Raw genomic sequence first — 13,760 nt, forward strand, 5'->3', positions numbered from 1 at the left:
CGGCAGGACAGAATGTGTGTCTGACTTTTCCTTTATAGTCAACAACTACTTGTGCAAAAAGGAATGAGTTCTCCAAAATTTTATTTTATTCATTAATTTGAATAATTCAATACAAAACTGCAGTATACTGTCCCAAACTACCTTCAATCGTGTTTCAGTTTTTAAAATTATATCCACCTGTCTGGCTAAAAAATGTAGTTAGCAGCAACTGGCTGCTGCTAACTGGGCGTTAGACCCAAACCTTCCATTTCTAACTGGCTTGTCAAGGCAATTCATGTTAGAAAAGTAGTTTGCCTCATAAAATTCCTTATAGCATGAATAATACAAAAATTTTGAAACAAAACGACCATCACATTTCTTTATCTTATTGCAACAACTCAGATGTAGGTGACGTTTTGTCCTATAACATAAAATCGGAGTTGCATATTTTGTTCTCATTATCAAAAGGAAAGAAATGATAACATAAAATACTATTAAGTCATTTCTCTGTTTTTTTGAAGTATTTTTTTTGTTTTAGAGCAATTTTGGTAGCCAATCTCTGCTGTGTTTGACCCATTTTTCTCCCCCCCCCCTTCACAAGAACGGAGAAATTGGATGAGAGATTACAAAACAGTAAGCAGGCACACAATAGGAAAAATACTACTGCCTAGTGTACTTGTGGCTCTCAGCTCTGGAATCAATGCATTGCAGTGTATATTCTCAACTCTCTTGTGATCCCTTCCTCTCCACATTTTCCAGTCTGCATTGTGTGTGTGTTACCTACTTCTTCCAACAGGATTTATTCAAATAGTATGGGATCATCTGAAGATTTGCTCTCTGACAAATCAAGCATAGCTTCAGATGCAGGAGAATTGTCATTTTCTACCAGTTCAGACTGTTATGCTGCTTTCCCAAACCTGTCAGTGATATCAGGGTAGCTGCCCAGCAAAATCAGATTTCCCATTTCACTGCATGGCCTCTGTTCTGTCGGGCTCTCTGGTAGAATCCTCCCAAAAATTCACAAGTACAAATTTCAGACACACACACGTTTGAAAATTCAAAACAATGTTCTTTATAATGAAAATTCACTTAAACTAAGTCCTCTTTTGGTATAGCAAAGAGCACTAGTCTCCAAACAAACTGGTAATTTATACAAGTCCCTTATCAGTCCTGTGATACTTAGCTTGCAGCTGTGAGGCAATTCAAAGTCCTTCTTTCACAAAGTGAAACACACTTTGCTCTGGTTTAGTTTCAAAGCAGGGAAAAATCAGCACACAAAAAGTCAAAGTCAGTAACGCAGTCATGAACCACAACAATCAGATAATCCTCCACAATGGCCAAACCCAGAGGCTGCTCTTTATAGCAGCCTCACTAATGACCACAGCCCCACCCAACCACAGGTGGCCTCATTTTCTTTGATAATGATCTGTTTTTGTTGCCTATGCATCGCCCTCCGCATGTGTGGCTGTATCATTAACTCTTGTTCTGAATCCAAGGAGGAGCTAGATAATTGATCTCCTGAGCTGTCTGCCATACTCTCCTCCCTGTCACTCATGTCTTCTTGGTCAGAGGAGCCTTTATCATCAGATTCCACCGGGGCAAAACAGGCCTGCAGCATGTGGATGTCTCCCCCACATCCACAATCCTTGGGGCAGGAGCTGGGCCAAAGCTAACCACAACAGCCTCCCATAATTTTTTCATATGGATACATTAAAACATGTTGAGCTCGGAACAGATTTTGAAATGTGTTGGGCCCAGTGGAAAAGGCTAGCAGGAAAGACGGAGAGACTAACTGATGCCCAGGTGAGAGTGGCTGTAGAGGACAAGGACCCTAGGTCACACCTGCACCAACTTCAGGCAGTTTTAAAGCATCAGGCCGAACCCATTTCTGGTGAAAGGGATGAAAAATCATTAGGTAACAAGGGAAAAAAAGATACACGGCACCTTTACATTAAGGCTAACTGCAAATGAGGAAAAGTGTTAATTCTTATCCAGTGTTTTATCACATTTTAAGAAAGGTCAGGTGACCTGTCTTTACACAAGTTCCTTAAGATGGTTATCCAAGAATATGGGAATCATAACTAACAGAAGATAGTGTAGTCTTAAGAATAAAAAAACCCCAACCTCTTTATGATAGTCCTTTTCAAACTTGGCAACTTGATGTGTGGATTTCAATTCCTAGAATACTTCAGTCTACATGCTGTCTAGGGAAATTCTGGGATTTGGAATTGCTAAGCAGGGAAAATAATAGTTCATAAAAGTATGGAACTTGCCTTGGTGTAAAATAGAATATAATAGTATGGAAATAATGGGGATAGAATGGAAGGGACCTTGAAGATGTTCTAATCCAGCCCTCTATTGAAGCAGGATACCCCCTATACCAGGGAGTTCCAACCTTGGCAATTTTTAAGGCCTGTGGACTTCAACTCCCAGAGCTGGCTGAGGAACTCAACGAAGTCAACGAAGCAGTGGAAGTGATGTGCCGGTGCCTGGAGGCTGTTGGGGCCTGGATGGGTGTCAACAAACTCAAACTCAACCCAGACAAGACGGAGTGGCTGTGGGTATTGCCTCCCAAGGACAATTCCATCTGCCCATCGGTCAGTAGTTCCACCCTGGGGGGGGGAACTACTGACCCCCTCAGAGAGGGTTCGCAACTTGGGCGTCCTCCTCGATCCACAGCTGACATTGGAACATCTTTCGGCTGTGACGAGGCGGGCGTTTGCCCAGGTTCGCCTAGTGCACCAGTTGCGGTTCTATTTGGACAGGGAGTCATTGCTCACAGTCGCTCATGCCCTCATCACCTCGAGGTTCGATTACTGCAACGCTCTCTACATGGGGCTACCTTTGGAAAGTGTTCGGAAACTTCAGATCGTGCAGAACGCAGCCGGCCCTCTGGAACCAACTCCCCCAGGAGATTAGAACTGCCCCCACCCTCCTTCCCTCCCTGTCTTTCGTAAACTAATCAAGACTTACTTATCCCGCCAGGCATGGGGGAGTTGAGATATTCCTTCCCCCTAGGCCATTACAATTTATGCATGGTATGTTTGTGTGTATGTTTGGTTTTATAATAAGGGTTTTAGTTGTTTTAGTATTGGATTGTTACATGCTGTTTTTATCATTGTTGTTAGCTGCCCCGAGTCTACGGAGAGGAGCGGCATATAAATCCAATAAATAAATAAATAAATAAACTCTGGGAGCAGAAGTCCACAAGCCTAAGATGCCATGGTTGGAGACCCCCTGCCCTATACTATTTCAGACAAGTGGCTGAGAAAGTCTCTTAGAAACCTCCAGTAATGAAGCACCCACAACAGGGGTCCCAAAACTTTTTACACAGGGGCCAGTTCACCATCCCTCGGACTGTTGGAGGGCCGGACTATAAAATAAACTGAACAAATCCCTATGCACACTCCACATACCTTATTTTAAAGTAAAAAACAAAATGGGATTGTACTTTTTAGAAGGAGGTGGGGGAGAAGTCTGAAATTCATATACTGTATTTTTCAGTGTATAAGACACACCTGTGTATAAGGCGCACCTAGATTTTAGAGGAGGAAAACAAGGAAAAATGTATTCTGAACCAAATGGTGCAATATTATATTATTTAATAAAATACCAGTGTAGCAGAATGCTGTACTTTTTACAACCAAGTATGCTGTTTAAAACCATGTACACTTTTTACAAACTTCAAACTTGACAGCTTCAAGACTTATGGACTTCAACTCCTAGAATTCCTCCTTCAATCATGCTACCTCAGGAATGGGAGTTGAAGTCCACAAGTCTTAAACTTGCCAGGTTTGTAGACCCTTGCACTCCTAACTCAGGGGCTCTTCCAACTTGGAAGTTGGTCTCCAAACCTCTCAGGCAGCTTGCTTCAGGCAGGGGAAGCGGTGGCAACTCCTCAGATAAAGACTTTGTCCAGCAGCGGCCAGCAGCGGCTTTTCTGAGCGGTCAGCAGCGGCAGTAACAGCTTTCCTATTTTGCAAGCCAGGGAAGGAAAGGTGGGTGCTCTCGATCTCTACGTGCGAGACAAACCTACCAAGGGAGAGAGGCACCCACACGACGAAAGATAGAAGCTCGGCTTTCTCCCATGCCGTAAAAGCAGGCATGGGGAAAAGCTGAGCTTCTGTCCTCCATCGCATGGGCACCTCTCTCCCTTGGTAGGTTTGTCTCGCATGTAGAGATCGAGAGCACCCACCTTTCCTTCCCCACCAAAGAAAGCAGCGTGGCGCTTGCAATGAGAGCCATCTCGTTTGCCCTCCCCATTGGGAGCCTCGCATGCTCAGAAAAGCCGCTGCCGCTGGCCCACACCACTTACACAAAAGGCAGGATCCGAGGAAGCGGCGGCTGTAAGATTGGGAGCCTTGCGCCAAACATGTGGGAACGAGTTGGCACCTAAGTCTTTGTGGTGAAAGACTGACCTGCAGCCCTAATTAGCCCACAGCTTGCTGGGAGGAATCGCTGCTGAATTCCTTGCTGAATTCAGCATGGATCTTTTTTTATTTGTATGCCTGGGGAAGAGGAGCCTGCAAGGGGGTCCAGGGGTCTCTAATAAGGGATTGCAGAGAGGCGGCTTGCCACCACCGGACTACAGGAAAGCCACTGCTGGCCGCAATCTTCGGCCAGGAAAAGATGCAGCCGTGGAGAGAAAAGTGCTTTTGGAGCACAGGATGAAATGGGGAGGTGGCGGGATGTCCCCAAGGCTGCCCGCCAGCAGATCAGCTGTCGGGCGGGAGAAACGGCACCGGCTCTACTGTTTCCCTACACACTTTTTGCAAGAAAGACAGAAAAATGCCCATTATTTGATGATTTTGCCATTCTCCAGCAGCAAGAGCTCTCTGCAGGTGGAGGGTGTTTAGGACAGCAAAAATGGCTGCATTCGGTGTATAAGACGCACCGACATTTCCACACTCTTTTAGGGGGTGTGGAGTACATCTTCTTATACTCCCACAAATACAGTATATGAAATGTAAATCGATATGATACAGAGTCCATAGTTATAAGTGAAGGCTTGCTCTAACGCTCTATAGTTTTGCATTATGAAATTGTCTTCATGCTTAAAGGCTACTTTAGTTATAAAGATATACATTTTGTGTTTAATAATTTTTTTTCTATGAGAGAAGCCACTAGAATGTGGCTTCTCTTGGGACATGAGAATAGTGATAACTGATACTGAGAATTTTGGAAAACTAGTTCACTTTGCTTTTGGTCCAGAGTTATAATCAACTCATTTTAGGATACATTATTAGTTGGTGTGAGGTACTTCAGAAAAGAGATTTGAAATTTAACATCAGATCAGATTTTGTGAATGTTTTTTTAAAAATCACTTTATTTCCAGCTAAGTTTTATACTTCAATAAATAAAAATGGGAACAACTCCAATCCTCAATATGAATGCCTGTTGAAACATTTCAGTTTTAAGTAAATGCAAACCAACCATTTCTTAAAAGCTAAAGTTACAAATTAAAATGGTTTTATGTTCTCAGTAAATAAAGCTTTTATAATATGATCGGGAACTTGTTTCTTTTTTTGTATAAAAATAAAGATAAACAAAATGGTTCTATGAGTTGTATGAATTTTTCTCACATATATGTGTTTCCAATAGACCACTTCGGAAAGCCCGAGGAAACCACCTACAGCGACTGCACCCGACCAGACAGGTAGGAGGAGAACCACCGTAAAACGGTGCCTGCCACTCCCAACCCCTCCAGTCAGCGCAGAAGGATACCATTTGTTTAACCAATCCTTGTTAACAGGAGAAGTTCCTGAGGATTGGAGAATGGCCAGTGTTGTGCCTATCCACAAGAAGGGCAGTAGAGAAGAAGCTGGTAACTACAGGCCAGTTAGCTTGACATCAGTTGTAGTTAAAATGATGGAGACTCTACTCAAAAAGAGGATAAATCAGCACCTAGAAAACAATAACTTATTGGAGCCAAATCAGCATGGCTTTACTGAAGGCAAATCATGTCAGACTAATTTCATCGATTTCTTTGACTATGTCACAAAGGTGTTGGATGAAGGTGGTGCCGTGGATATTGCCTACCTGGACTTCAGCAAAGCCTTTGATACGGTTCCACATAAAGAGCTGATAAATAAATTAGATCTGACCATGACAAAGGCAACGTTTCTAAGCCCCTTAATATCTGATCATTACTCAAGTGTCCTGCGAGGAAAACCATGTCGAGAGTGTGCCCCCTCTCATGGGTTAGGCTCTGAACTACTTGGGTCAGGTCCATGGTGGCCATGAACTCCTGCGCCAACCCAGAGGGTTCACTGAGCGATGGCAGATTAAACTCCCCCAAGACAATAAGTCTGGGGGACTCCACCGCCAGCCTGGCTACCTCCTCGAGCAGTGCAGGCAGGGCTGTTGATACGCAGCTGAGAGGCAGGTAACAAGTCCACGTGTACCCGTAGGTCCGGCCTCATAAGAAGGGACTCACAACCTGCAATCTCGGGAGCAGTGACCCTATGCAGCTTGAAGGTCTTCTTCTTGGCTATAATTGCCACTCCTCCCCCCCTTCCCTGGGATCACGGCTGGTGCCACATCTGAAACTCTGTTGGGCCCATTTCCGAGACAGGAGCTCCCCCCCCCCTCTGGGCCCAGCCAGGTCTCATTCACACACGCCAGGTCTGCCTCAATGTCAGGGTGCGTAGAATGGTGGGATGGGAGGAGCAGCTGTGCAGCTTCAGATGGAGATTCTAAAGCACAGCTGGAAGCAATTTGGAAAGCTGCAGCAGGCTTCAAAAGGGGAGGGCTTGCAAAAAGCGGTGTGGGAATTATCGTTCGGCAGTTAACAGGAACAAAGATACAGGAATTCCTCAATGGACTTTTGAATCTGGGGACATTTAAAGCCTCGTTGTTTTGCATTTGATTTGGAGAACATTAGAGCTCTGAAACCCAGTCAAGAGTAATTTGAAGAAACTCGTGCGAGAGACATTTGTTGCTGGCTTGAGCCATTAACCCTGACCTTTCGATCGTACACCAGGAATAAATAGTGTCTAGCAATTCTCTGAATTGGCACAATTTACTATTTTATTTTATAGCTAAATCAATGAAGGAAGAGAAAGATGAAGACAGCTCTCCGTGGGATTCTGAAGTAGGTTTTTAAAGTAAAAAAAGCTTAAAGGAATTTAATTTGAATTGTTTTCCACACAATTACTTATAAGCTTTACTCATTTTGTATTCTCAAAGTGGCCAGTGAGAAAAATATTTTCTCAGGGAAAATATTTTTTTAATGTCAAACAATTTATTGGTATACAGAATTTTAGGAATTCATCTGCCTATTTAGATCATGTTCTACATTATATAGATAATATTTTCCATATCATTGACCTCCTTCTGTATCAACACAGAGAGGGAGAGGGAGAGGGAGAGAGAAATATAATAATAATAATAATAATAATAATAATAATAATAATAATAACCATCATCATCATTATCATAATATAATTTAGTATAGATAATGAGAATTAAGCCACTTTTTTGAAATAAGTGATATTTGAGGAAATTAGAATTATAAAGGACTAATTTTATAATAACTATGCTTCAGATTATAAGACACACTGGAGTATAAGACGCACCTATAGTTTACATGTGGAAAACAAGGAAAAAAGTATTCTGAACCAAATGGTGTAGTAATATATTATTTAATAAAATACCAGTATAGCAGAATACTTTTTACAATCATGTACACTTTTTACAAACTGCAAACTTGACAGCTTTAAGACTTGTGGACTTCAACTCCCACAATTCCAGCCCCAGTCATGGTTGCTCAGGAATGGGAGTTGAAGTCCACACATCTTAAACTTGCCAAGTTTGAAGACACTTGCACACCTCCTCCCTAATCCAAAAGTTTTCAAACTTCACAGCTCTAAAACTAGTGGATTTCAACTGCCAGAATTCCTCTTCCAGTCATACTAGATGGGGTATTTAGAAGGCAAAGATGCCCCCATTTTTAAGTGAAAAATGAGCCATTTTTGCCTGTTTTTTCACAAAATTGGAGACATCTTTTTTGGCCTTCCCCCATTCCCCAGGAGCTATCTGCAGGCTTCCCAGTCCGTTTCCCTACACACTTTTTGCAAGAAAAAGAGAGAGAAATGCCCATTATTTGATGATTTTGCCATTCTCCAGCAGCAAGAGCTCTCTGCAGGTGGAGGGTGTTTAGGACAGCAAAAATGGCTGCATTCGGTGTATAAGACGCACCGACATTTCCACACTCTTTTAGGGGGGGTGGAGTACATCTTCTTATACTCCCACAAATACAGTATATGAAATGTAAATCGATATGATACAGAGTCCATAGTTATAAGTGAAGGCTTGCTCTAACGCTCTATAGTTTTGCATTATGAAATTGTCTTCATGCTTAAAGGCTACTTTAGTTATAAAGATATACATTTTGTTTTTAATAATTTTTTTTCTATGAGAGAAGCCACTAGAATGTGGCTTCTCTTGGCACATGAGAATAGTGATAACTGATATGAGAATTTTGGAAAACTAGTTCACTTTGCTTTTGGTCCAGAGTTATAATCAACTCATTTTAGGATACATTATTAGTTGGTGTGAGGTACTTCAGAAAAGAGATTTAAAATTTAACATCAGATCAGATTTTGTGAATGTTTTTTTAAAAATCACTTTATTTCCAGCTAAGTTTTATACTTCAATAAATAAAAATGGGAACAACTCCAATCCTCAATATGAATGCCTGTTGAAACATTTCAGTTTTAAGTAAATGCAAACCAACCATTTCTTAAAAGCTAAAGTTACAAATTAAAATGGTTTTATGTTCTCAGTAAATAAAGCTTTTATAATATGATCGGGAACTTGTTTCTTTTTTTGTATAAAAATAAAGATAAACAAAATGGTTCTATGAGTTGTATGAATTTTTCTCACATATATGTGTTTCCAATAGACCACTTCGGAAAGCCCGAGGAAGCCAATTAATAATCCTTCACCTACAGTGACTGCACCCTCCAATCGGCTTGGCTTCCTTGCTCTCCTCGCTGACCTGTGCACTTCAGTCGAATCCTCGACGTCCAAGGAGGAGGACGGCTCCCCACTGTCCGTGTGGAAAGTTGCAGGTGCCGCCTGCGAAGATCTTTCCTGCGTGGAATCCGGTGGACTCCCGGCAGCGCCTTCAGAGCCCGCTCTCGGACGCTGGAGTGCTCTCGGCGGCACGGTAAGTCCTAATCTATTTCCCATTGTCCGGGTCGTGTTTGGTTGATCAATTTGAACTCCCTGTGGGGAGTGAAGGTTCAGAGGCTCCGTTAGTTTGTTCGGACAGCCCCTGCCGGAGGCTAGTCATTTTCAGCCGCCTCCTTAGATGGTCAACGTGCCTTTTCCAAAGGCGGCCATCCCCTAGTAGGATGTGGTAGGTTTTCAGGCCGGTTTGTTCCGCTATGCTTCCCTTCTCCCACTGATTTCCCCAGTCAAAGTTTCTGGCATAAACTGATTGCCCCACATTAAATGATCTTTCGGGGGAATCAGAGCAGTACTGTTTAGTATCTAAGTAGGAGGGATGCAACCTGTCCAAAGGTGACCTGAGCTTTCTGCCCATTAACAGTTCAGCCGGGCTTTTGTTCGTGACTGTGCTAGGTGTTATGTGCTGCGTTAAGAGGAAGGTACCCAGGCATTCCTGGATATTACCTAGTTGAGATCTTTTCAGGGCTTCTTTGGCCACGCGAACAAATCTCTCGGCCATACCATTAGCCCAAGCTGCATGAGGAGGTACCAGGGTATGTAAGAAGAGGCAAAAAAATTCCGAACCCTGGGTTCGTATCTCGAAGATTGTATGATGAAGGGTTCGTATGACGAGGTACCACTGTAAATGATTGCAGGGTTGGAATTCTGAATAAAGATGTTGGAATTCTGAATAAAGGGTTGGAATTCTGAATAAAGACTTATCTCCACCACGAATTATAACTATTGCGCTTACATTTTCACCAGATAAATCTTCTATCGAAATAGAACAAGACCTTACTAAAAAGGGGGAAACAGAAGTAATTCTAGCTAAGGAGGTTAGTTTATCTGTCATGTCAAAATACAAACCATGTATTTCAATAAAAATTAATGTTGCAACTGCTGCTTGTTAAAAGAATTTGAAAGATGCTATCACCTCCTAGTGTACTTATTATGGTAGTATTTTATACTAGGAAGGCTTTTATGGTATTTCAAAAATGAATGGTTTTATTGGTTTTGCTTTTAAATGTGCTTTGCAGATCCATCTCTCCTGAAAATATTATAAATGCAATTCTTTCAAATGTTGATTACAGTAGTAGTCCAACAGTGCCTGCCATCAATACTTTGACATACCGTAAATATTCTTGTTAAGAGTGTCAGTTTTTAGCAAAGGTGGGTTGGGAACTTATTTACACTGATGGCTTAAGGGGACATTTGAATTAGATCACACAAGCTCTAAAATTAAAGGTTGTTTGAAGCGGCAGAATATCAAATATTTAGGTATTGTATTTTGGGAGGTGGGAGTACAAGATATGTATCTGACATTCTGCATTGTTGATAGTATTAAAACACTTTTTTTAGGACTTGTTGATAGAATTTGAAACAGATAAAACACCAGTTGCCACCCAGGAATGTGAAAACAAACCTCTCATTGATCTTAACACTCCTGAAATAACTAAACCCTCTCCTTTGAAACCTACAGGGCAGGTAAGGTTATTTTTATCTCACCCTCAATACTGTTTGTAAGTGTGTGTTGATGATAAAGTTTAATTGCGTATATTTTACATTTAGAGGCACTCAACTATATATTTTAAGCTTTGTCCAATCTGATGTTATATATATTTCATGTAATATTAGAAAATTTAACCTCAAAATTCTGCCAAAAGCTGGCATTAATAAGCTATATAATATTTGAATTGGGTGCAATTGGTTGTAATCAAAACTGCACTGTTAATGTAGATTTGCTAACAGATTGGGTTCTTTATATTTCCAAGAATGTAAAAGTTGTGCTTAGTCAATGTTTTAATTATATATTTTCTACTTCTAGCTAATAGATCTGAGCTCTCCTTTGATCAAACTAAGTCCTGAAGGAAATAAAGAAAATTTACCTCTTCTGAAATTCTGATTTTTAAATAATGGTTTTTAAACTTGGAAAAAGTCTAGAGTTAAGCAACTAATAGTTCACTGGAAAAGAGTGAAAAATGGTTCACTGGAAAAAAGACATTAAAATCGGGAACTTGAAATGTTGATATATTTCTGCTAAGAAAAATAGAAAATAGACGGACTTTTTTACATTATAAGCAATTTTGGTTGTAATAAATGTATTTCCTGGTAAAAATATTTGTTTCAAAATTGTACAAAGTAAATTGTAGATGTTTGTCAAATATGTTGAAATAAAGTTAAGCATTTTAAATATTGATTCCACTCTTTCATAATTACTGCGAAATATTCAGAGTCTCTGAAGACAATCACAATTCAATATCTGTAAGAATGGCAAATTCTTAAATGCAGAACTATTTACGGCAGGACAGAATGTGTGTCTGACTTTTCCTTTATAGTCAACAACTACGTGTGCAAAAAGGAATGAGTTCTCCAAAATTTTATTTTATTCATTAATTTGAATAATTCAATACAAAACTGCAGTATACTGTCCCAAACTACCTTCAATCGTGTTTCAGTTTTTAAAATTATATTCACCTGTCTGGCTAAAAAATGTAGCTAGCAGCAACTGGCTGCTGCTAACTGGGCGTTAGACCCAAACCTTCCATTTCTAACTGGCTTGTCAAGGCAATTCATGTTAGAAAAGTAGTTTGCCTCATAAAATTCCTTATAGCATGAATAATACAAAAATTTTGAAACAAAACGACCATCACATTTCTTTATCTTATTGCAACAACTCAGATGTAGGTGAAGTTTTGTCCTATAACATAAAATCGGAGTTGCATATTTTGTTCTCATCATCAAAAGGAAAGAAATGATAGCATAAAATACTATTAAGTCATTTCTCTGTTTTTTTGAAGTATTTTTTTTTGTTTTAGAGCAATTTTGGTAGCCAATCTCTGCTGTGTTTGACCCATTTTTCTCCCCCCCCCCCTTCACAAGAACGGAGAAATTGGACGAGAGATTACAAAACAGTAAGCAGGCACACAATAGGAAAAATACTACTGCCTAGTGTACTTGTGGCTCTCAGCTCTGGAATCAATGCATTGCAGTGTATATTCTCAACACTCTTGTGATCCCTTCCTCTCCACATTTTCCAGTCTGCATTGTGTGTGTGTGTGTTACCTACTTCTTCCAACAGGATTTATTCAAATAGTATGGGATCATCTGAAGATTTGCTCTCTGACAAATCAAGCATAGCTTCAGATGCAGGAGAATTGTCGTTTTCTACCAGTTCAGACTGTTATGCTGCTTTCCCACACCTGTCAGTGATATCAGGGTAGCTGCCCAGCAAAATCAGATTTCCCATTTCTCTGCATGGCCTCCCATCATTTTTTCATATGGATTCATTAAAACATGTTGAGCTCGGAACAGATTTTGAAATGTGTTGGGCACAGTGGAAAAGGCTAGCAGGAAAGACGGAGAGACTAACTGATGCCCACGTGAGAGTGGCTGTAGAGGACAAGGGCCCTAGGTCACACCTGCACCAACTTCGGGCAGTTATAAAGCATCAGGCCGAACCCATTTCTGGTGAAAGGGATGAAAAATCATTAGGTAACAAGGGAAAAAAGGATACACGGCACCTTTACATTAAGGCTAACTGCAAATGAGGAAAGGTCTTAATTCTTAACCAGTGTTTATCACATTTTAAGAAAGGTCAGGTGACCTGTCTTTACACAAGTTCCTTAAGATGGTTATCCAAGAATATGGGAATCATAACTAACAGAAGATAGTGTAGTCTTGTGGATGCTGTCAAAGTTCCTGATGAAGACAATGTCTTCAATGGGACTAAGTACAACCCAGCCGTGTGGGGTCACTTACGAACGCGAATCCTGGAAAGAAGACTTGGACACATTCTCTCTCTGGGTGAAGTGACACGGTATAGAGCCATGTAGTTCTTTTTATTTGGAAGCATGGACAAACGGGGATAATTACACGTACATGTCAAGTGATACATAACTTCAAACATATCTTTGAGTTCTTCCTTTTCCCACAGATATCACAAAAACAATTTCCTAGAAACTTCCTAAGAGCAGATGTTTCTCACACTTAATTTCTCTGAAGCCTTCTGCCTTATCACAACTAATCTTCCTTAATCACCCTCTTGTCCTGTGTATGCTTCAGGCAATGTAAATCTCCCCCTTTGATCCTATAAAGTCCTGTCCAGAGTGATGTAAACTTTATCAGTGAGATGTTTATTGACCCCTTTTGTTTCCCTTCAGCAGTAATTACCAGGGATATAGACTAGGCAAGTTAGTGCCCTCCTATCTTGGCTTATAGAATCAGGGTAAGCAGAGTATTTTTATGCTAGAGGTCCAGATATATAAATCCTATTCTAACATTTATGCCATACTGCAACATAGTCTTAAGAATTAAAAAAACGCAACCTCTTTATGATAGTCCTTTTCAAACTTGGCAGCTTGATGTGTGGATTTCAATTCCTAGAATACTCCAGCCTACATGCTGTCTAGGGAAATTCTGGGATTTGGAATTGCTAAGCAGGGAAAATAATAGTTCATAAAAGTATGGAACTTGCCTTGGTGTAAAATAGAATATAATAGTATGGAAATAATGGGGATGGAATGGAAGGGACCTTGAAGATGTTCTAATCCAGCCCTCTACTGAAGCAGGATACCCCCTATACCAGGGAGTTCCAACCTTGGCAATTT

At 40.7% G+C, this 13,760-nt stretch overlaps 1 protein-coding gene across 1 annotated transcript in view; it reads left to right on the top strand.

The window, feature by feature from the left end:
- Positions 1-11,344, top strand: part of LOC139168942 (G2 and S phase-expressed protein 1-like) — a 31,282-nt gene extending 19,938 nt beyond the window's left edge. Inside the window, exons 14-18 of the mRNA XM_070754724.1 lie at positions 5,581-5,635; positions 9,014-9,151; positions 9,851-9,989; positions 10,513-10,638; positions 10,979-11,344. Coding sequence (XP_070610825.1) covers positions 5,581-5,635; positions 9,014-9,151; positions 9,851-9,989; positions 10,513-10,638; positions 10,979-11,056 — 536 coding nt within the window. The 3' untranslated portion in view covers positions 11,057-11,344. The remainder of the gene's footprint in view (positions 1-5,580; positions 5,636-9,013; positions 9,152-9,850; positions 9,990-10,512; positions 10,639-10,978) is intronic.
- The last annotated feature ends 2,416 nt before the right edge of the window (positions 11,345-13,760 follow it).

Source organism: Erythrolamprus reginae, chromosome 6, assembly GCF_031021105.1.
Source record: "Erythrolamprus reginae isolate rEryReg1 chromosome 6, rEryReg1.hap1, whole genome shotgun sequence".
NCBI classification, from domain to species: domain Eukaryota; kingdom Metazoa; phylum Chordata; class Lepidosauria; order Squamata; family Dipsadidae; genus Erythrolamprus; species Erythrolamprus reginae.